This window comes from Lonchura striata, unplaced genomic scaffold (genome assembly GCF_046129695.1).
Source record: "Lonchura striata isolate bLonStr1 unplaced genomic scaffold, bLonStr1.mat Scaffold_91, whole genome shotgun sequence".
Lineage (NCBI taxonomy): Eukaryota > Metazoa > Chordata > Aves > Passeriformes > Estrildidae > Lonchura > Lonchura striata.
In genome coordinates this window covers 1,462,681-1,484,564 of record NW_027461190.1, presented here as the reverse complement: position 1 = coordinate 1,484,564, position 21,884 = coordinate 1,462,681, and the positions used below count along the sequence as shown (strand labels likewise).

General features: G+C 57.5%; 1 protein-coding gene across 1 annotated transcript in view; it reads right to left on the bottom strand.

The window, feature by feature from the left end:
* The window catches only part of LOC144248808 (uncharacterized), a 249,664-nt gene that overhangs the window by 166,694 nt on the left and 61,086 nt on the right, over window positions 1-21,884 (bottom strand). Inside the window, 1 exon segment of the mRNA XM_077790795.1 lies at window positions 17,934-17,939. Coding sequence (XP_077646921.1) covers window positions 17,934-17,939 — 6 coding nt within the window.

Genomic DNA, 21,884 nt, shown 5'->3' with positions numbered 1-21,884 from the left:
GTAATTGTCCTAACTCTAAATTTGATTACTCTAATTGTGTTACTATTTTTATAACCATTTTATTATTATTAAACGTTTAAAATTTTAAAAACCAAGTGATTAGCGTTTTTCACAACATTCCAGGCTCCCGGGGACCCCCTTATCGGTCTGTCCGAACCCGCAGGCTGCAGAGGGTCCCCCCGCTCCGGTGCCGCCCTTCTCCGCTCCCCAGCCCCGCCCCGCCGGTACCGGGCGATCCCCGGTGGCTCCGGGCTGACGATGCAGCGCCTGCCCCGGGCAGCCCAACCCCACCGCGGGAGGGTCCCACGCATCCCCGGCCCAGCGCCGGGGCTCTGCCGGCAGCCAGCACCGGGACCCCAAAATTCTGCTGTCCCGGGGCCACCGAGCGGGCACCCGGCCCTTGGCCCTGTCATAGATACATATTATAATATTGGCTTTTTGCAAATATTCCATTGGATTTTATATGTGTGGTGTTACAATAACTTTGTTATATAGTTTTTATTTCTGTTGTTCATTGATTACGCTCAGACATAGTAGTGCCATAGCTGATAGAAGCATGCTTGTGTTAAAATTCCTGCTTGGATGGGATAACATCCAGTGAGCACAGGATGAGGACACCTGTACAGATCTGCCAACCATCAGCACTCACCGTCTGAAGGCAGTGTGGGCCGGGGCCAAACTGAAGAGGATGATAAAAAAGGACCAAAACCACAACCAAGGAATACACATGCCCTAAAAAGGTGCAACCGAGGAGGAGCCATGCTGAACAGTTCTTGGAATATGTAAACTAGCTTGGGAAAAAGTTTACTATGCATAAGGGACTATGAATATGCAACCGGCTGGTGTAAGGGAAAAGGTATTCAAGGGGTATCTCCGGAGATAACCGTGTGCTCTTGGCTCAGTGCCGAGATGCACCCGGCCAAAACAACCTTTGCTCTATGGCCCTTGTCTCCTCTTGCCCTGTATTAAACTTTTTAAATGTTCCCAGGGCAGTGAAGGTGTTTTTCCCAGCCCCGAGCAGAGAGCTCTGCCCGGCGGCTCCCGGGAAAGGCGGCGGCGCTCGGCAGCGGCCCCGGCCCGCCCGGCCCGCGGGAATTCCCCGCAGCGGGACAAAATCCTGCCCCGAAGGAGCGCTCGGAACGCCGCCTGCGGCTCCTCCGTGCCCCGCAGGTGCCGCAGCTGCCCCGCTGCGGCAGGCGCGGCTCTGGAGCAGGGAGGCTCTGCGGGACCCCCGGGCTGTGCCCCCTCCCGGGCCGTGCCCCGGGGCTGATGCTCGGCCCGGGCTCTCTCGCTGTCCCGGCTCCCGCAGGCTCCCGGCGGGAGCGGCACCGCCCGCCCGGCGCCGCAGGGCCGAGCCCTGCCCAGCAAAGGCTCCGTGTCCACGGCCGGGCCCTGCCGGGGCTGCGGCCGCTGCCCGGCCCGGCACAACCCGCAGCGCCCGGCGCGGCTCCCTCCAGCCGGGCACTGCGGCTCCAACCAGGCGGAATATTCAGCGCACGGAATCTCTGTCAGCGCTGCTCACATTGCAAAACCAGCTGCTGCTGAGGCAATCCCAGCTCCCACTGAAGCCTTCCACCCAAAATGCTGCCTTCAGCTTGGACACACCGGTAAGAAACCCAAGAGCAAACTGAAAGCTGATTAGAGAATCTTGTGCAATCACACCCAAGAACATTTTGTTATAAAATCACAAATATTAACAGAAGCTGAGAAAGTCAACAATGTTAGAAAACAAGCTTCCAACAATGGGACTCAAAGAGCTAAGGGCATGCGTTTGAATGGAATGAGCTTTCTCTTTCTGACATGTGAGCAATGCCATGGAATTTCCCAAACCAGAGAAATAGGGAGGCCTGGCAGCAGCAGCTTCAGACACAGACACAGCAATGACACAGAACAGGGCAGGGCAAGAGGCTGACAAAACTCTAGCCGCTACTTGCAATGAAGTACCTTTGTTTCCAGTTCTAATCTAGCCACTATTAATATATATAGAGTCCAAAAGACTAAAAATACTAGTAATAATAATAACTGTACCATTAATAGCAAAAATAGAGGTAATAGAAATAATAAGAATTAATAGTGGTAATAAAAGCTCTACCATACTTATACCAGGTTTGCATGGCCAGGTTTTGGTAAGGCAGGGGATCTAGGAGCAGCTTCTGTGAGAGCAGCTGTTCCTCCATGTCCCACAGAGTCAATTCCAGCTGGCTCCAGGACAGACTGGCTGCTGGCCAAGGCTGGCCCAGTTAGAAATGGTGGTAACACCTTTGGAATAAGAGATTTAAGGAAATGGGTGATGCTGGAGTTGTGACTGTGAGCAGGGAGGAGCAGGGTGAGGACCTGTGAGGGGAACAGCTCTGCACACCCCCAGGGCAGGGCAGGGCAGGAGGGGCAGGAGCTGCTCCAGCTGCTGGAGCTGATTGCCCTGAGATTCCCTGGTCAGTCCCTGGGGAGGCAGCTGGGCCCTGCAGCCCGTGGAGGGCACGGAGGGCAGAGATGCACCTGCAGCGCCTGGAGGAGCCCGTGCCGGAGCAGGGGGATGCCTGAGCGGAGGCTGTGACCCCATGAGAAACCTGTGCTGGAGCAGGGACCTGGCAGGGACCTGCAAACCCCTGGAGAGGAGCCCACGCTGGAGCAGGGCCCTGCCAGGACTTGTGAGCCCATGGAGGAGCGAGCCACGCTGCAGCAGCTTGTGGAGAACTGCTGTCCGTGGGATGAACTCACCGTGGAGAAGTTCATGGAGAAGTGTCTCCAGGAGGGACCCCTGGCACAGCAGGGGAATGACTCCTCCCCCCAAGCAGCAGGAGAAACAACCGGGGATGAACTGACCAGAGCCCCCATTCCCTGTCTCCCTGCACCCACTGCGGGGGGAGGTAGAGCTGGGAAGGAGGGAGGAAAGGGCAGAAGGTGTTTTTAAAGCTTGGTTTTACTCCTCACTATCCTGCCCTGATCCAGATAGCAATAAATTCCATTAATATCTCCAATTTTGGAAATGTTTTGCCCATAATGGTATTTGCTGAGTGATCTGTCGCAGTCCATAGCTCAACCCATAAAGCCTTCATTCTGTTTTCTCTCTGCTGTCCATCTCTGGAGGGGAGTGAGAGAGCAGCTTTGGTGGGTGCCTGACATCCAGCCAGGGTGAACAGCCAACACTTCCTTTCCTTCATTCATTCTTTCTTTCCAGAGGTCACTGTGAAGGGGTTGAGTGGGGCTTTGAAGGAGGGAGTGAAGGTGGTGGGGAGTGGTGGGGACAGGAGCCACAGGGACGAGGGACAGGCATCAGAGGGGCCTGGGCAGCTGGCAGGGGGCACAGCCTGTCCCTTGGCCCAGCAGCAGGGGACAGGGGGCACGGCCTGTCCCCTGGCCCAGCAGCAGGGGACAGGGGGCACGGCCTGTCCCCTGGCCCAGCAGCAGGGGACAGGGGGCACGGCCTGTCCCCCTGGCCCAGCAGCAGGGGACAGGGGGCACGGCCTGTCCCCCTGGCCCAGCAGCAGGGGACAGGGGGCACGGCCTGTCCCCCTGGCCCAGCAGCAGGGGACAGGGGGCACGGCCTGTCCCCCTGGCCCGGCAGCAGCCCCGTGCCCTGCCCAAGGCGCTCCCAGCAGGGGCTGGGCCCCAGAGGCAGGGGGAGACCCCAGTCCCGGGGCAGCGTTTCTGCCCCGTCCCCTGTCCAGGCCAGCCTGCCCCGTGTGCGCAGTGACCGCTGGCACGGGCTGCCCTGGACACTGTGACCTGCTGGGGACACTGAGAGCTGCCCCGCTGTGACACTGCCCTTGGGATTGCACAGGCACCAAACAAACCCCAGCCAGCACCGCCCCTTGTCATGTCCCAGGCACTGGAGAGCATCAGAGCCAGCTCCACTCCTGGTGATGTCCCAGGCACCAGAGCACATCCCAGCCCCGCTCCTGGTGATGTCCCAGGCACCAGGGCACATCCCAGCCCCAATCCTGCTGATAAACAGATTTCAGGGGCACAAAAACAGTTGCAGACTTCCCATACTTTAGGGATCCATTAAGCACAGGAAAACGGCAAAGATTCATTTCTCATGTATGCATGGGAAAGGCAGAAAGGTCAGAACGAGGAAGACTTATTTTACTTCCTCATTTTGGAGACTCCTCCCCAAAATGGCCCCGGGAACAGAACCACACATGCTTAATAGCCTTTTTGCCAATTAACATATGAAGCGGAGCAGAGGAAGTGACAGGGATATGAATATGCATTCATATTTTGTGTATTCAAGACCTCTGTAAATAAAAAAGCTTTGTAATACCTGTGATTTTTGCAGTGTGCATTAGGGAATTATCCCATGTACTGTCCAGCTGTCTCAATAAACATACACTTTCTAACTTTAAACCCTTAGAGAGTTTTTGTCTGTCTCAGTTGGATATCGATATTAGATTGATATTCATATTTTAGTAAATCATTCTCTTAAAGAAGTACTAGTATGTGTATTAACATGCCTTTTCTTAATATTCTAATAATTATTGTTGCATTGCTTCAAGATAAACTGGTATGATTCAAGGAATATCCACTGAGGTACACACAGAGATTGGATTTTTCATAAGCAAAGTGCAGTTGTAAAGTTTTTTCACTGAATTCTGCCACTTGTCATCATTTTAAAAGTTAAAAGTCAGCTATTAAAGTCAATAAAAAATTTCTAACTTCTAACAAAGGGAAAAAAGTATATGGTTTGCACTAGATAAAATATAAATACAGAAAATATCTCCCAACCGAGTTCCTTGCCCTTATCAAAACATCTCCCAATCAAGTTCTTTGCCCTGAACCTGGCTGGTAAAGAAAAATATTATCAGTAAACCTGGATGAAAGTTTGCATAAGTTAATAGTATTCAAAATACATGTGCTGTTCCTATTATTATTTCTTAGACAAAGAAAAAAGGGGAAAGGGGTTGGATTGAGGGCACACCCTCCTCCCCTCTGAGTCTGTTCTCATGTTTTACAATAAATCCTACAACAGTACAATGCAGCTGCCTAAAATATGGACACTGGAAACCACAGACAGCATTAAAAATGATCACCTGCCTCATGGACAGTTCATAGAAGGACTTGATTTCTTTACAAATTATTTCTCATGTTTGCAAACAGTTTTTCTGTTTACAGACTGTTTTCTGGGAGTATGGTTTTTCCCCAAGGGATCAAGTGCTTAAAGGTTGTTTTTTAAAATTGGGTTTTTCTCTAAGTGTTAAATGGGCTCAGGGTTAAATAGCTTTCTGCTTTTAGAGATAAGTTCAATTTGTAACCAAGAAGCATTATGCCTGTGGCCTGAGTTCTCCCCTAACAGTTCCTGGAGGGGAATGCTGCAGCTCCAGTGTAAATTAGATGCATGCTGTCCTCTGTCCCCATGTTTGCAAAGGGCCCTTGCAGATGGGTGACAGAGAACAATACACAGAATTTTATAAAGAAAAGAAGGGTGAGGTGTTACCATGATTGACAGGGGTCTTGACCAATCAAATATCTCCCAAAACTGCAGGCACCTCACGGGCCAGAACCTGAAGGGGCGTGGAGCTCAAACCAATGAGAGCTTCCAGGCCTGGTCTTTCAAATGCCCTGTGTAAGGGGGGGCTTGGGAAATAAAATCTCTCTGTTGCCCCATGAACTCGGGAGGAGCAGTCTTTGTCTCCTGTGCCCTCGCTGCCCCACGAGACCAAAGAGATGTTCACCAGGGCCCTCCCTGTTTGTGGCCGTCCATTGCCCAGCTGAGCAGGCAGCCAGTTGTGTTTGCAGTGAGCTGCCACAGGAAGACACACAGCAGCTGGAGATTTGAATAGCAGGGCTTGGGCCAATTCTTTTTCTTTCAGAGTGCAAGAAAGACACAAAAGCACAAGGAAACATGGCAGTGTTTCAGTGGAGTCTCTTTGTCCTGTGAAGTTCAGTAGTTGTTGGTGTTTCTGTGCTGCTGCTAATCCCTTCCATGAAAAAATCATCCCAGGAAGGAGCAACAACATCTGACACGCACCAAGTGTTGCCCCCAGTTGCTCCAGGTGCTGCTACCAACAGCCCCTGTAGGACGGAGCACAGCCCCCAGTGCACACCAGCTTTGGCTGCCCTCGGGCAGAGAAGCCCTTTTGGGGCACAGGTTTCTGGGCAGGAGACGGGCACCGGTGCTGCCAGGGCTCGGGGGAACTCTGCTTGGGCAGGGACTGTGCCTCACCTGCTGCTGTCAGCGCTGCCCGGGCCCCAGGGCTCAGAGCAGCATTCCTGCCCTGGCCCACACGTTCCTGGTCTGTATCCCATGGCCCTGCTCAGGATGGCCACCGTGTGGGACGTGTCCCGAGGAGGCCGTGCCAGCTTCTGTGGAGGCCCCGTGCCCTTCCCACCGCGGCTGCGTCGGCAGCTGCGGGGGCTCCTGCTGCTCTGAGCCCGCAGAGCAGGGCAGCGTTTGCTGATGGGCTGAGCCCTTCCTAAAGATCCTGTTGGGCTGTCTGACACACCTGGGGCAAGGCATTCCTTCCACCCTGGGCCACTCTGGTGGGCTGGGGGTGGCCCCAGGGCAGGTGGCAGTGCGTGCAAGGGCCCTTGGTGACACGGTGCAGCATGGTCACCGTGGAATGGAACGGGACAGGGGATCCAAGGGCCCTTGGTGACACGGTGCAGCATGGTCACCGTGGAATGGAACGGGACAGGGGATCCAAGGGCCCTTGGTGACACGGTGCAGCATGGTCACCATAGAATGGAACGGGACAGGGATTCCAAGGGCCCTTTGTGACACGGTGCAGCATGGTCACCGTGGAATGGAACGGGGCAGGGATTCCAAGGGCCCTTGGTGACACGCTCTGGCAGAGGTGTTGGCAGTTACAAGTTACAGTTACACTCCACAGTGTTCGGTGCACACGACGAGAGAGGACGCGAGAGAGCGGTGCTGTGAGGAGCCCTCGCACAGACACTCATTCCTTGCTGACCCAGAGCTTTCCAGAGGTATTACTCCTGCAGGTGACCTCGTGGGCAGACCAGAGCACTTGGTGACCCCTGGCCTTCCCGAGGCATCTCTTCTGCAGCTGCCCTCGAGGGCAGACCGTGGCATTTGCACCATCCTTGACAGGAGTCTCCTGTCCTTGTGGCTGGAGCCCCAAGAGCAGAGTGCAGGACTTGCTGTCCTGTAGCCTTGCCAAGACTTCACTTTTGCAGGTGCCCTCAAGGCACGACTGCAGCACTTGCTGACTTGGACCTTTTCCTTTTCACCTTCTGCAAGCAGCCATGAATCCAGGCAGCGACGTAGAGCTCAGACCTGCGAGCGTGCCCCAGCTGGCCTGGGGGAAGGAGGAGAAAGAAGGCCCTGGAGCTGCCCCAGCACAGCAGCCTGAAGAGGTGGAGCAGTTCCAGCCACGGCAGAAGGGTGAGTGGAAGAGCTGGGCCACAGGGATGGTGCCTGCAGCCAGCTTGGCCCCATGCCATGCCATGCCATGCCATGCCATGCCATGCCATGCCATGCCATGCCATCCCCTGGGGCCATGCCCATGGACAGGTTGGAATAGGGGCCGGGCAGACACCCCACAGCCATGCTCCGTGCCCTGGGCCGTCGCAGGGCTGTCCCTGCCTGGGCAGCGCAGGGCTGGGCTGTGTTCTCTGGCCTCTCCCGCAGCCCCTCAGCTCGGGCTGCGCTCGCTCTTTGCCAGGTGCAGCTGTGCAGCGCACAAGAGAGCAGGAACGCACCCGTGGCCGCTTCCGCAGAACAGCGCAGGTACCTGCAGCCATCCCCACCTGGGCTGGGCCTGCTGGCACTGCTCAGCCCAGCAGCACGCCTGCAGCACTCTTGCCCTTCTCCTACAGCTCGTTTGCAAATTCATCAAGAGAATTCAGCAGGAAGAGACCAGCGCCATGGGCCCTGGGCTCAGAGCCTACTCAGAGCTCCTCGGACATGAGACCAGTGCCGCCCTGCTGGATTTGCTTGTGCAGAGGGGTGTTTCCAGAGCAGAGCAAGTAGGCAGCTGTGGCCAGGCTTCAATTCCCCCATGAGTCACACGGCTTCCCAAGCCACAGTGCTGGGCCCTGTGAGCCTTTGAGGCCATCACATTGTGGTGGGAAGGGAAACACTTCTCTGGGGACACTGGGAACACTGGTCCCTCTGGCAGCTTTCCAAGTCTCCCTGTGCCTTTTCCAGGTGCCCGCCATGGTGAGGTACATCCACCAGTGGCTCATGGCCAATGATTCTGCAGAGCACAGGCTGGACAACGCCCTGCTGTATCTCACAGAAGCGCAGCCAAATGACGCAGTAATGACACTCCTGCGTGTGGCCCCATCCTGTGACAGGTATGGGGCCCACCTGCCCAGAGGGCTCAGGGCTCACCCCAACCCATCGCCCTGCACAGCCTGTCCCAGGTGTCTGACCCACAGAGAGTCCCAGGGCCCTCTGGCTGCTCCCTTTCCCAGCCCTGGCATGTCAGCCCCCGAGCCTGCTGCCATTCTCCCTCGCTGCCCCACAGGGGCCTGTCCCCACAGGGCTGGGCTGCCTGGCCGCTGCTGGAGAGGGGCAGTGGGCAGAGGCAGAGCCGTCGGTCAACCCGGGCCCCTAGAGATGCCCAGGCCACGGTGCTGTGTCTGAGATCCCCTGAGACAGATCTCTAACCCCACAGAGCTGCCATGGCCATGTGGAAGACCATCATGTGCACGCCCTGGACTGCAGAGCTGGCACAGCAGATACTCCTGGATGTGCTGGGGAGCTGGCCAGAGCACAGCACGTGCACCTCCGATGGGGACAAAACGGGTGTCTTTGCCCTGGCTGTGAGTTTCTGCCAGTGGCCTTTGCTGGCCCCAAGGTCACCTGTCCAGCAGCTCTCCATCCTTCTTCCCCCACTGCATCTCCCTGCCTCAGGGCCTGAAAGCTGGCCTAAGGACAGCTGCAGGGCCACCAGGCCCGCTGCTCCCCCTGTGGCTCTCTGGGCCTCTCCCTGCCACGCTCGGGCCCTGTCACATGAACACCTTGGCACTGAGCGCTGTATTGGGGGGCTTTGTCCTTTGCAGGCAACTGTGGTAATATGGAAGATCCTCCAGGAGCGCTGTGTCCCAGATATAGTGGATGAGCATTTCCCGCAGTTATTTGTGCATCTGCTCTTCCAAGTGTTCTCCAGCACCAAAGAGATGCCAGAGGCGGTTGGTACCTTCTGGAAGGGATGCCAGGAAGAACACGGCCTTGCCACCAGCCCCAGCAGGTGCTCTATCCCAGTCCTTCTGTACCTGCCACATGGCCAGGGCAGAAGCCAGTGCTCCCAGTGTGACCCGGGCTTTGCTCTGCACTCAGGTTTGCAGTGAGGACCCTGAAGTCCCTGCTGTGCCGACTGCACTATGAGGATGTGGTGTTGTCAATGGAGCGCAAGCGTGGCTGGGACACGCTGCTCTGTGCTGACACCCACATTTATGCCGTGGGTCTGCTGGCCAGGTGAGACCCCCTTCTCCCCATTGCTCCCGGCATTTGTGCTCTGTGTCTGGGGTATCCCACTCAGTCCCTGTGGCTGTGGGCCAGAGGCACGAGGGACGGCCAAGCAGACTGGGAAAGGCTGGGAGAGGAGGGTGCCCAGTAGCAGCCACATCTCAAAGGGCCCAGGTCCCCCTGCAGGGTGGGGGGTAAAGACAAGAACTGCATCAGTCTGTCCTGGAAGGGGCTTCCCCCCCCGGCTCAGGGTCTTAGTGTCATAGGAGCAGGCCCCCAGCTGGGTAATCATTATCACTGACTCCATATATTTCAGCGGTCCGATCAATAATAATTATTATTAAGAAACCCAGTGTTCTTATAGATAGTTATGATATAGATTGATTTAATGGGTTTTCAAGTCTAAACATTATCACCATTAGTTAATTAAAAAATCACGCTTAGGTAGACAAATCTCCGTAACATATTCAGATGTTCACAATACCAGGTGCAGCATGTTAAGATAAGAATGTTTTTTCATTCTTTCCTCTGATCTTCTCAGACTTTCTCAGGCGATGCCTGGGAAGGTTGTCTGTTTCTCTCTGAGGCCAGAGAGCTGCTGCCACATCTTAGTGCCATTTTCCGCCTTCCAGGGAGATGCACAATGAATCCATCGATTTGTGTAAAAGCATCTCAGACTGTCTCCTTCAGTTGCTCCGCAAAGAGATGCCATACTGGAACTTCCCTGCCCTGGCATTCCTTGTGGGGGTGAGTCTGAAGGCCGGCGCTGCCTCCCGGCTCTCTGCCCTCTCGTAGCCGCAGCTGCCTGGGACGGTGCCCACGCCCTGGGCTGCTGCCTGGTCCCCGCCCTGTGCGGTTCTGGGCTCCTGCCGGCCGGGTCCCCTGTCACTGCCCTGTGCCTTCCAGGTCCTGCATTGCCTGGACTTGAGTGCATGTGGTGACAGCATCATGGATCTCTTGTCGAGGCACTTGCTGAGTGAGAGCACAGAGATGCGCCGCCAGGTTCTGAGGGCCCTCCTCTTGCTCAGGGATAATCCCTCGCTGGTAAGGAGGGGCAGCAGCTGAAGCCGTGCAGGCAGCGTGGGGCTGGGGAACGCAGTCGCTGGAACTTGGCTGGGCTTCAGGCACTGGGGCAGCCGCTCCCAGCTCTCCTGCCTCCCACTTCAGCTGCCCGAGGGCTGCGGGACAGGCCTTTGGCCTCTGGGCCGTGTGGCAGCAGGGTGGCCTTTCACACACCTTTGCTCCGCACAGGCCAAAAGAATGTGGAGCCTGACCGAAAGCCTCGGGGAGCTCCTGCAGGAAAATGATAGTGATGTGGTCAGGATGGCCATTGTTCTACTTAGTGATTTGTTCCTGGACAATGACGCCCCAATACCCAGCCTCATCACCCTGCAGCTGGTTAAGGTGCTCCTGCCACTCTTTGATCACGTAAGGCTCTGTGCCCTCAGCCACGGCCACCGGCTGCTGCCCAGACACTTGGTGCCCTGTGGAGATGCAGGCCTGCACCAACGTGGGCCAGAATCAGCTGATGCCAAGGTCTTGTTTCCTTCCTGTTACACAGGATGACAGGCATGTGCAGTGGATCTCCATGTTTGTATTTCGAACCTTGCTGTCTACTGCAGAAGAGGAAGGAAAAAAGCTCCTGATGACACAAGTGTGTCACAGCCTGCTCCCACTCTTCTTCCACTGCCATGATGAGAATCAGAGTGTGGCAGAGGTGAGGACTTGCGGGCTGCTGCTGTTCCCCTGGGAGAGGGCTTGGCTGCCTCCTACCCTGGCACCTAGTAGGCTGGATCCTCCTCCTGGCCCTGGCACAGGGATGCTGATCCTGGGCTGTAGGGCAATTTCCGTGTCTCTACTGCTCTCCAGGCTTCTCAGGAAACTCTCCTTTGTGTGGCCAAATTCCTGAACAGGACAGATCTTGAAAAATCTGTAAAGAAGGAGAAGCTGTGGAAGTTCATTGAGATCCTGGTAAGGAGGGCCGGGAAGCCGCAGCCCCAGCCTGGAGCAGCCCCTGAGCGCGGTGCTCGGTGTGCGGGCTGACAGCTGTGCCCCTGCCCGCTGCTGCAGCCCGAGGCCGCGCGGGCTCTGCTCCAGGCTCCTGCGGCCCCAGCCGGGTGCCCATGGAGCCCCGGCCCGGGGGGCTGCGGGACCAACCCTTCCCTCCTGCCGCTCTCTCCAGCTGGCAGAGGACAGCAGCAGCGTGGCCGAGCACCTGCGCCGGGCCCTGCCCTACCTGCAGAGCCCACAGGAGCCCCTGCGAGAGGCGGCCGTCAGGTTCATGGGTGAGCCACGAGCCGGGCCAGGAGGGCGTGTGGGCACAGGGCTGGCGGCGCCGCTGGCAGGGAGCTGTGCCCTGGGCCTGACAGGCTCTGTGTTCCCAGGGACGGCCGGGCGGCACCTGAGGGGGAGGAAGGAAGAGCTCCAGCTCCTCTCTGAGGGTGAGTGAGGGCAGCGGGCTGCCAGCGGGGGCTGCCGGGGGAGCTGCGAGCCCTGCCCCGGCTGCGGAGGGCTCTGCTCCCTGTGCGGACCAGGGCCGGCGTGGGCAGAGCACACAGAGCTTTCAGGGCACCTGGGGGATTCGTGGCCAGCAGCTTCGGGCTGATCCAGCTGGTCCCTGCTCCCTGCTGGCCATGGCCAGAGCCGGCTGGGATGGCCCTGGCACAGAGTCCCCTCGGGTCCCCTCAGATGTGGGAACTGATCATGGCTCTGTTCCTCTCTCTTTCAGCCCTTGAAGGCATGGAAAATGACATCAGTGTTGCCGTCGCAAGCCTGGCAGTTCAAACAGCGTACATTCTCCAGGAAGCAGAGAGAGCTCCATATTCCACCTTTGACAACCTGCGTGATCGGCTCTGCAGGGCATGGAGGAGACGGCCTCGTCTGTCGAGGCTCGGCTGGCTGCGCTGCTGGAGCTCTGCACAGAGCTGATTCCAGAGGCTCTGTCTGCAGGGCCACCCAAGCCAGCAGGACTGTTTTGTTTCTTTAAGATTGTTCTTTTCTATATTTTTTGTTTTTCTTTGGCATAGAAATATAGGATGTGTTGCTATAGACAGACTCCCAGGATCTTTCTTTTGCTGCCCAGGCTCTGCAGGGCTGAGGGTAAGAGGGAGAAAAGGGTTCCTGGGCTCAGCAAGCTGCCCAGGCTTGCAGGGTTGCAGGGAAAATGGCCAGAAGCCCCTTGGCCTTTGGTGGTTCTGCTGAAGCCTCTGCGCTGCCCACAGAGCAGACGGGCAGGGGCTGGAGCTGTGGGGATCTCTGTGAGAGCGGTGCCTGGAGATGGCCACAAGCCCTGTCCCAGGCAGGAAGCACCATCCGTGTCCTCCTGCCCGTGTGTTGCTGGCTGGATTGCTGAGGGCTCCCAGGTGCCTCTTGGTGGGGCTTCTCTGGAGCTCCTGTGGGGCTGCGGCGCTGCTGCCGGGCAGGTTGGCCGGGCTGGGGAGACCCTGAGGGGACGGGGCCACAAAGGGATGAGGGGCTGTGGGAGCCCTGACAGGACAAGGCAGGGGGAAGGCACGGGGGGGACGTGTGAGGGAGAGGGTAACGTTGGCTCGGGTAGGAAAGTGGGTTGGAGCCAAAGAGACCACTCACCCCGATGTTTATGTGGCAAACAGAGCACATTTATTCTCAAGCCCTTCTTTCTAAAGGGCCTTTGAAATACCCAGTCTGGATGATTTCACTGCTCTGATCTCTGTGCCCCTTCAGATTCTGGCCTGGGCAATGCCTGCAGCCTTGGGAGAGATGTGATGGGCCCGGCCCCTGTCAGTCAAAGCAGGGCTGGTACATTCACCCCGTACAAGCCAGCCTGCACGGTGACACACGGCACCAGAGTGCGAGGCACAGCTCCGGGGGCTCCCCGTGAACCTCAGCTCTGGGACCACTGTCTGCCCCAAGCTTCAGGGGCTGCAGTGGGAGCCCGGCTGGGCTCTGCCCTGGGGCCATCCTGCAGGGACAGCTGCAAACAGGGAGCATTCCCTGCCACAAAGAGCCAAGGCAGGGCTGCAGGGCAGCTGCTCCAGCCCCGACTGCACTGCTGAGTGCTGTGCTCTGGGGCTGGGGCTCCCCGCACAGGAGACTGCACTGGTGTGCCAGAGGAGACAGAGAAGCTGCAGCTTCAGCCTAACTGAGGTGGGTGCGTGGGCTGGAAAGAGTGGGGAGGCTCCAGGGGATTCACAGAGCTCATCCTGCTGCAAGGACAAGGAAAAAGGAGCGGGAACTCAGCAGTGAGGAGAGCTGGGGGCTGGAGAGCAGCTCTGAATGACACTAAAATCCCACCAGACCTCTGAGACATTGCTGCTCCTCAGCCAGTGACAGGATGAGTCCCTTAGCCTGGGGCTTGGCCTTCCTCATGGCGAGGGGCACCAAGGAAGGGAACAGTGTGATGGAGACTGGAATAGGCTGGGAACTCACTGGGGGAAAAGAGGGAGCAGTTGGGATGTAAAAGGAGGGAGAAGAGAGAACAGTTCAGAGAAGGGCTGAGCTACTGCTTGAGCAAGCTGCAAAAAGTCATTTGGGGTCATCCCAGATTGATTTCATTTCAGAAGTTATTGAACAAGTTTATTTTTTGGGTGGCTGCATGTTTTCTTGAGCTGTATTGCTAAAATGCTCAAGCCAGTCTGTGCTGCAGGTCACCCCATTTCTCCTTTGGCTGATTGCAGCCCCATGCTGAGCTCCAGCAGGGCCCTGGCAGAGCCCAGAGCAGCCTCAGCACCCGCAGAGCCCGGCTGCAAGGAGAGAAACCAGAAAGCCCCGTCAGCTGAAGGCTCCTGTCCCCTTGTCCCAGCCACCCGCAGTGCCCAGGCCATGCTGGCCGTGCCAGAGCTGTGCCCAGAGCTGCCCATCACTGCTGCCTTTGGGAGCAGAGCAGGAGGGCAGGACATGTGCCCAGCCTGCAGCCAGCCACATCACCCCCAGCCCTCAGCAGCTGCCCAGAGCAGGACGCTCCTGTGCTCGCTGCCATCTCCCCAAAGCTCTGATCCCACCATCCCCAGCAGACAGGACCCACCTCACGCCAGCCCCCACTGGAAGAAAAGCTGGTCCCAAACGATGCCCTCAGCCTTCTCCAAGGGCACAGCCCATCCACCCTGCAGCTGCTCCCAAGCACGTCCTGATCCAGACTGGGCCCCACCTAGAACGCTTCCTCTAGAAAAACAAACATCAAATTATGGAAAATAGGTTACAGAGAAAAAGGGGAACAAGAAAAAAGGTCAAAAATCTTACCTCTGTCAGGGCCTTAAGGAAGGCCCAACCCCTGCGTGCCAGGGAAAAACCCACCATGGGGGAGGGAATCCCAGGCTTTCTCCCTTCCCCTGCACTGCCCCCATGGTGATCCCAAAGCAAACAAGGGCAGTGGAGCAGCCCAAGTCCTTCCTTGCCTGCAAAGCAAAGCAGCCCCTGCACAGGGTCTGGAGTCCCACCTCTGCTCCCACCATGGGGGTTTGTTTGTGTCAGGCTGGCTGCCCCAGCCCAGCCCCAGCCCGGGGCACGGTGGGTGCTGGGGGCTGTTGGCAGGGCCAGGAGCCCACTCCCATTTCATATCCACCCCAGCCCATGTCCCCAGCCCTTCCAAAAGCAGCCTGGCAGCCGACTGAAGGATCAGCTGCATCCGCCCCAGCAAAGGGGGAACCTTTGGTTCCCAGCCAGGCTGTGCAATGCCCAAATCTGGGAGCATCCCCCAGTGTGTGGACTCATCTGCAAATTCCCTGTGGAGCCTGGCTTTGGAGGAGGTGTCAGAATCAAAGTCCACCATCTTCAGCCTGCCAGAGACCAGGTGGAGCAAGAGGTTGTCATCCTTGATGTCCTCACTGTCCCCAGCAGCAGCAGCTCCACCTGGGACAGCTTCTCCAGGGGCTCCTTCTTCCCTGGGCCAGACCAGGCTGTCAGGGCTCTGCCCAGGGCCCCAGCCATCCATGAACCATGGCAAGCAAAACCAGGGGGATGTTGGCCACCAGTGCTTGCCACACCAGGTCTCCAGCTCAGCTACAGCCCATGAGCTGTGTTCCCTCCTGCTGACCCCTGCTCAGAGCTACAGGCAGGACAAAACCTGTCTGGTTGGCTTTGCCATTGCTTGCCAAGCGATGTGTGGAGCTGTTACCTGCCAGGCCCCTGGATCCAACTGTGCATGTGGATCTCTCCCATCTTCTAGGGCAGAGGAACATGGATCACGGAAAATCTCTTCTAAGGATGGCCTGTCCAAGGGCTGCATGGACAAACACCTCTTAATGACATCCTGGCACTCTGGGGAGAGAAACCAGAAATCACCAGTCATTTGGAGAAGTTGCCCCCTTTTCCCGTGCCCAGGCCATGCTGGGTGTGCCCAGAGCTGGGCCTAAACTTCCCCATGGATTTTCTGTTTGGAGGAGAGCAGGAGAGCAGGACATGTGCCACCTCCTCAGCAGCTACCAGAGCAGGATGCGCACGAGCTGCTGCTGTCTCCCAGCACTGGTATTGCTCCCGAGGCCAGAGATGAGGATCCACCTTGAGAGAGCCATGGTGGGAACAAGATCTGACCCCAGATATCTCCTGGCCCCTCCTGAACGGGTGCTTTCCCATGACCAGGTGGTGCAGCAGGAGGCCCAGGGACCAGATCATCGCTGCCTCGCCGTGGTAGCATTGCTGGTGGATCCCCTCTGGTGGGCTGTAGGACAGGGTTCCTGTGGAGCACAGACACATTTATCAGGGGGATGCTGCAGCCTCCAGCACCTGGAGGAGCAGCCCCCGCGCCTCCTCCTCCGGCAGGAACCCCCGCTCCGCCAGGAAACCCGACAGGTCCTGGCAGCGCTCCGGATGCTCCAGCACCAGCACAAAGCTGTCGGGGAGCTGAGGCCACTCCAGGAGCTGAATGACACCAGCACAGCCAGAGGAGACCTTGTCCAGCAGCGCGATCTCCAGGGCTGCGCTGGTGCCGTGGGGCTGCGGGAGGAGCACGATGCCGTCAGTGGGGCTGATGCCGTGCCGGGGGTCGGGAACCCCTCGGCCAGCCCGGGATGCTCTGCGCCCTGCGCTGGCCCCACGCCCGCTCTCCCTCCAGGCGTCCTGGCAGCTCCCACCCTGCCGGGCCCCGGCTCAGCCCCACCCGGCACGGCTCGGCTTCTGCCGCTGGCCCCGCTCATCACCAACTCGCCCCGGCGCCGGACGCGGTTCCCTGGCACCCTTTTGATGGCCACCTGCGAGCCGAGGGCAGCAGCGGGCTGAGCTCGCCGCCTGCCCCGCACAGCCCCATCCTTCTCCTCCTTCTCCTTCTCTCCCTCCTCCTCCTCCTTCCCCTCCTCCGCGCCCGCCGCCGGCCCCGCCGCTCCCCGGGCGCCGTCCGAGAGCCGCGTGGCCGCGCAGCCGCCGCCGCAGCCGCCGCTGCCCAGCAGCGAACCCGCCGGGGCCGCTCCTGCCGGGCCTCCTGCGCCTTCCCTGCGGGCGGGACGCGGCTGTCAGCGCTCGGCCCGGGCCAGGAGCGGCCCCGAGCGCCGCCCGAGCGCCCCGGGCCGGCCATGCCCCGGCGTTCTCCCCCGGCATCCCAGATTCGCCATGAAATGGGAACCCTGGGCTTGTGGAAGTGCCTGAAGGATGCCCTGTTCCTCTGCAGGGACACTCGGGCTGAGACAGGAGCCGGAGCCCTCTCTGGGGAAGCCTCCTCCGAGCTGGAATTTGTGCCGTGCTGGGAGAGGAGGAGGAGGGGAGAAGGCTGGCGCTGTGTGGCAGGAGCAGGAGGTTTGGGCCGCAGGACATTCCGTCTGCGCCGCTGCCCCGCAATGGGCAGGAACGCTGTGGGGAAGGCTGGGGGACACTGGACCGGGATATGGATGGCACTGGGGGGACTGTGAGGGCCTGGGAATGAACTCAGGTGTATTGGGAGGGACTGGGCTGTGCTGGGAGGGACTGGAGGGGCACTGGGGCTGTACTGGGCTGTACTGGGAGGGACTGGAGGGGTTGAATGGGCTGTTCCCACCTGCACTGCCTCCCATTTGCCGAGGCTCCCGTCCATCACAGCTCCAACCAATCAGCGCCATGGATCATGGCTTTGGGGGCGGGGCCTGGGGTCTGCGACATATTTTTTTTTTTTTTTTTTTTTTACTTACAACTCCCGTCATGCTCTGCGGCCCCATAGAGCCCCATTAAAGCCGGGACTACAACGCCCGTCATGCCCCGCGCTCCACAGAACCCCGGTACCGCCCCCATCTGTCCCATCAGTGTCCCCCAGACCCTCCGGGACCCCCAAGTGCCCCTCAGCGCCCATTCGGGACCACCAAAATATTACTGGCAAAGTACAAAAGAACAAGGAACTTTGGAAAAGTGTTTAATACAAATCCAATCCAACTTAAATCACTTGTCATAGCAGTAACTTCATTCACTCAGCCCATTTAGCCTGGAAAGCCCTAAACACTGAAGTTGTTCAGGTACCCACAAATGTTCCATATAAAGAGCATTAGAAGGAGAGGAAAGAGAGAGAGAGACAGGAAGACAGAAGCTCCACAGAAAGACACACATGTGGCTCCCAGCTCCTGGGGCTCCAGTGTGGGCGAGACACAAACCCCAGGAGAAGGCAGAGTCCATACCAGGGGCTGACCTTGTGCTCCTTGGTTTTAAGCCCCTGGGCCTTCGTGGGCCTCCCCCCAGCTGGGACTTCTGATATCTCAGGTGTTCAGAGCTGGGTTAGCGCTGTCCCAGCAGAGTGACTGATTGACAGCTCAGCTCAAGGTGTCTGGAGACATTGATCTCATCCAGCCTCTGACAGCGACCATGGTGACACTGGGGAACCTCATGGAGCATCATGGAGCCATGGGTCAGTTGGGACAAGGCAGCTCCAGAGACACCCTGGTGACACTGGGGAACCTCACGGAGCCTCATGGAACCATGGGTCAGTTGTGACAAGGCAGGTCCAAGGACACCCTGGTGACACTGGGGAACCTCATGGAGCCATGGGTCAGCTGTGACACTGTGGGGACCTCGTGGAATCAGAGCAGACCATTGGGAAGCTCCCATGGATCCAAGGGCCCAGGGTGACACTGTGGAGCCCAGAGTGTCACGAGGAGCCATTGTGACACTGTGGGTCCCCATGGAACCAAGGGAACATGGGACAGGCTGATGCCTTAAGTTTTAGCTTCCATATTTTCCCAATTCTGTGCTGTATCAGTCTGTAACTCTGAACTTCATGCAGAGTGTCAGCAAGTTCTCTTACAGTGTAGTCAGACAAAACAATCCTTTTCCTGCCCGAGATCCAAAGACACCGCTGCAGCTTCAGGCCCAAAAAGTGAAAACACCAGCGAATTGAGGAGAGCAGACTGGGAGGGTGGGGCTGCATAATCTGAAGGTGTAATTGACAATTAACCCCAATATGGAAATGAACCAGAACTTTTAAAAGTGTGAAAACGCGTGACCTGGCGTCCATCCTGGGTGTACCCTCAGCCAGGCCCTTGTACTGCCCAGGTGAATCCTTTGAAGGCCTTTTTAATAAATCCCCACTTTACTCCTGTAACACTGTCCAGCCTCTGCTCTAGGTGGCCTCTCAAGGCATCAAGGCCTGGCTGGCTGGGCCACCTGGGGGCCACCTGACAGGTCCAGCTGACCTTGGCATGTCCAGGGCTGCTGCTCATCTGCCCCTGGAGCACTGGGGCTCGGTGCTCTCCTTCCTGTGGAAAGAACTGTCCTTCTCTTCCAGGTGCCCATGGCCAAAATTTGGATTCCTCTTCTTAGTTTGCTTCTATGCAAAGATTGTTCCCAGATGAAACCTGCCAGGACAGACAGACCTGGCTGGCTTGGCCACCCAGGGGCCACCTCTCATCTGCCTGCGAAACACTGGGACCCTGTGCTTTTCTTTCTTATGGGAAAAAAGCACCTTTCGCATCCAGGCACCCATGGCCAAAGTTGGGAATCCGCCTCCAGGATTCCCTATATCCAAGGATTTCTCCCAGGTGAAAGCTTCCAGGAGAGACAAGTCTGGCTGGCCTTGGTCTCCAAAGAGCTGATTCTTATCTGCCTTTGAAACACTGGGGCTTTGTGCTTTCCTTTCTGATGAAAAGAACTCTTCTTCCTGCCCAGGTGCCCATGGCCAGAACTGAGATTCCACCTTCAAAATTCTGAATATCCAAGGATTTCCCCCAGATGAAAGGTCCAGGAGAGACAGGTCTGGCTCTCTTGGCCTATGGTGACCACCTCTCATCTCCTTCCAAAACACCTGGGCTCCACGCTTCTCTTTCCTATGGGAAAAACCATCCATCTTGACCAGATGCCCATGGCCAAAGTTTGGAATCCTCCTCCAGAATTCCCTAGGTCCAAGGATTTCTCAGTGACAAAAGCTGCCAGGACAAACAGGTCTGAATGGCTTGGCCTCCCAGGAGCCTTCTCTCTCTGCTTCTGCCCCTGCAACACGGGGGCTCTGGGCTTTCCTTCCTATGGAAAAGAACCATCCTTCTTAACAATGCAGAAATGGCCAAAATTGGGGTTCCACCTCCCAAATTCCCTATATCCAAGGGTTTCTTTCAGACAAAAAAAATACCAGAACAGAGAGGTCTGGCTGCCCTTGGCCTCTGATGGTCACCTTTCATCTGCCCCTGAAACACCGGTGTTCCGTCCTTGCCTTCCTATGGAAAAGAACCGTCCTTCACCTCCAGGCAGCCAGGTCTGAAACTGGCATTCCACCTCTAAAATTCCCTATATCCAAGGACAAAATCTGCCAGCACCATCTGATCTGGCTGCCCTTGGCCTCTGGTGGCTGTGGCTCATCTGCCCCTGGAACGCTGGGGCTGGGTTGTTCCCTTCCTGTGGAGACCATGGTGGCACGGTGAGGACCTGGTGGAACCATGGAGTCCATTGTGACACTTTGGGGCCACGGTGACACCGCGGGGCTCCATGGAACCCAGAGACCACCATGACTCTGTGGGGCCTTGTGGAACCATGGAGACCATTCCGACCCTTCAGGGCCTGGTGTCACCAAGGGGGCATTGTGACACCTCAGGGCCTTCTGGAAACAAGGGACCAGGCTCCATGGAATGAGGGGAACAGGGAACAGGTCTGGCAGGCTTGGCCTCCCAGGGGCCACCTGACAGGTCTGGTTGATCTTGGAATATCAAGGGCTGCTTCTAATCTGCCCATGAACCACTGGGGCTCCGTGCTTTCCTTGCTATGGAAAAGAACTGTCCCTTTTTTCAGACACCCATGGACAAAATTGGTACTTCCCCTAAAAAATTTCCTGTATGCAAGGGTATCTGCCAGAAAAAAACCTGCCATCTCTGGCTGGCCTTGGCCTCTGATGGTCGCATCTCAGTTGCCTCAGAAGCACTGGGGCTCTGTGCCTTCCTTCCTGCAGAAAAGAACTGACCCTCTTGTCCTGGAGCCATGGCAGGAACTGGAATGTGGCCACCAAAATTCCATCTATCCTTGCATTGCTCCCAGACAAAAGCTGCCAGGAAGGACAGTTCTGCCTGGCCTTGGCCTCTGGTGATATGAGCAGAATGTTTTCCTTTGCAAACACCTTGGACAGGACCCAGAGATCTCCCGAGCTGGGTTTTGCAGGCCTCAGGAACATAACGCATGTATGGAGGCTGATGTGCCTGGGCTCAGTTGTGAAGAGACTGAGGACAGATCAGGAGTGGCCTGGCAGGGCTTGAAAGGTGGATTCCGAAATGGTGGAGCTTTTCTCCATAGTGGGAATCAGGCAGGGAGAGAAATTATGCCACAAATGCAGCTGGGGAAGGACAGACTGGACACAGGAGAAGGGAATTTCCCTCCCAGGGCAGGGCTGTGGTGCAGCACGTCCCCAGCAGGAGCCTGGAGCAGCCCAAGGCTTTGTGTGGCCAGGCAGGGGCAGCAGGAGGCAGAGCTGCCAGCAAAGGAAGGGCCAGCGAGGTGGGGCAGCCGGGGGTGACGACAGCCTGCAGGGACAGAGGCGCAGGGCAGGGACACCGTGGGACAGCCTGGGCTGCAGAGGGCTCAGGGATGTGCAGCAGCTGCAAGGCCCTGACAGAGCCAACCTGTGCAGCCCTTTGGCCATGGCTGCTGGCCCTGGGCCTGAGGCCACCAGGGGACAAGTGACCCTTGCAGCCCTGGGGCCTCAGTGCCTCCTTGTCCCTGCTCAGCAGCCTGGCAGGGGCCGCCCCATGGTCCTGCCCTTGGCACTGCACATCCCCACATGCCAGTGCCCATCCCGGGAAGAGCCCTGAGCAATGAGGGAGGGACAGGATCTGCCTTGCCAGGGGCTGGGGCTCAGGCCTGGGCCCTTTGCATTCCTGAAACACATCCAGGTTTGCTCAGCACCAGAGCCACCTTCCCCTTGCTTGTCCCTTGCTGTCATCTCTGCTCCAGCATTATGCTCTACTTGGGGACACTTTCTCAGTCGTGTCCCTCAGTGGGACCCATTAAAACTTCAAGAAACTTCAGTGTTTCAATCACCCTTTGAGTTCTTGAGAAGTTTTTTGAGCACACTCTCTGGGAATGAGACTAATGAAAACAACAGCAGCCCCTGAGACGGTCATTAAAGTCCTTGTGCTGTGTCTGTGCTGCTGAGCTGGGCCGGGCTCCT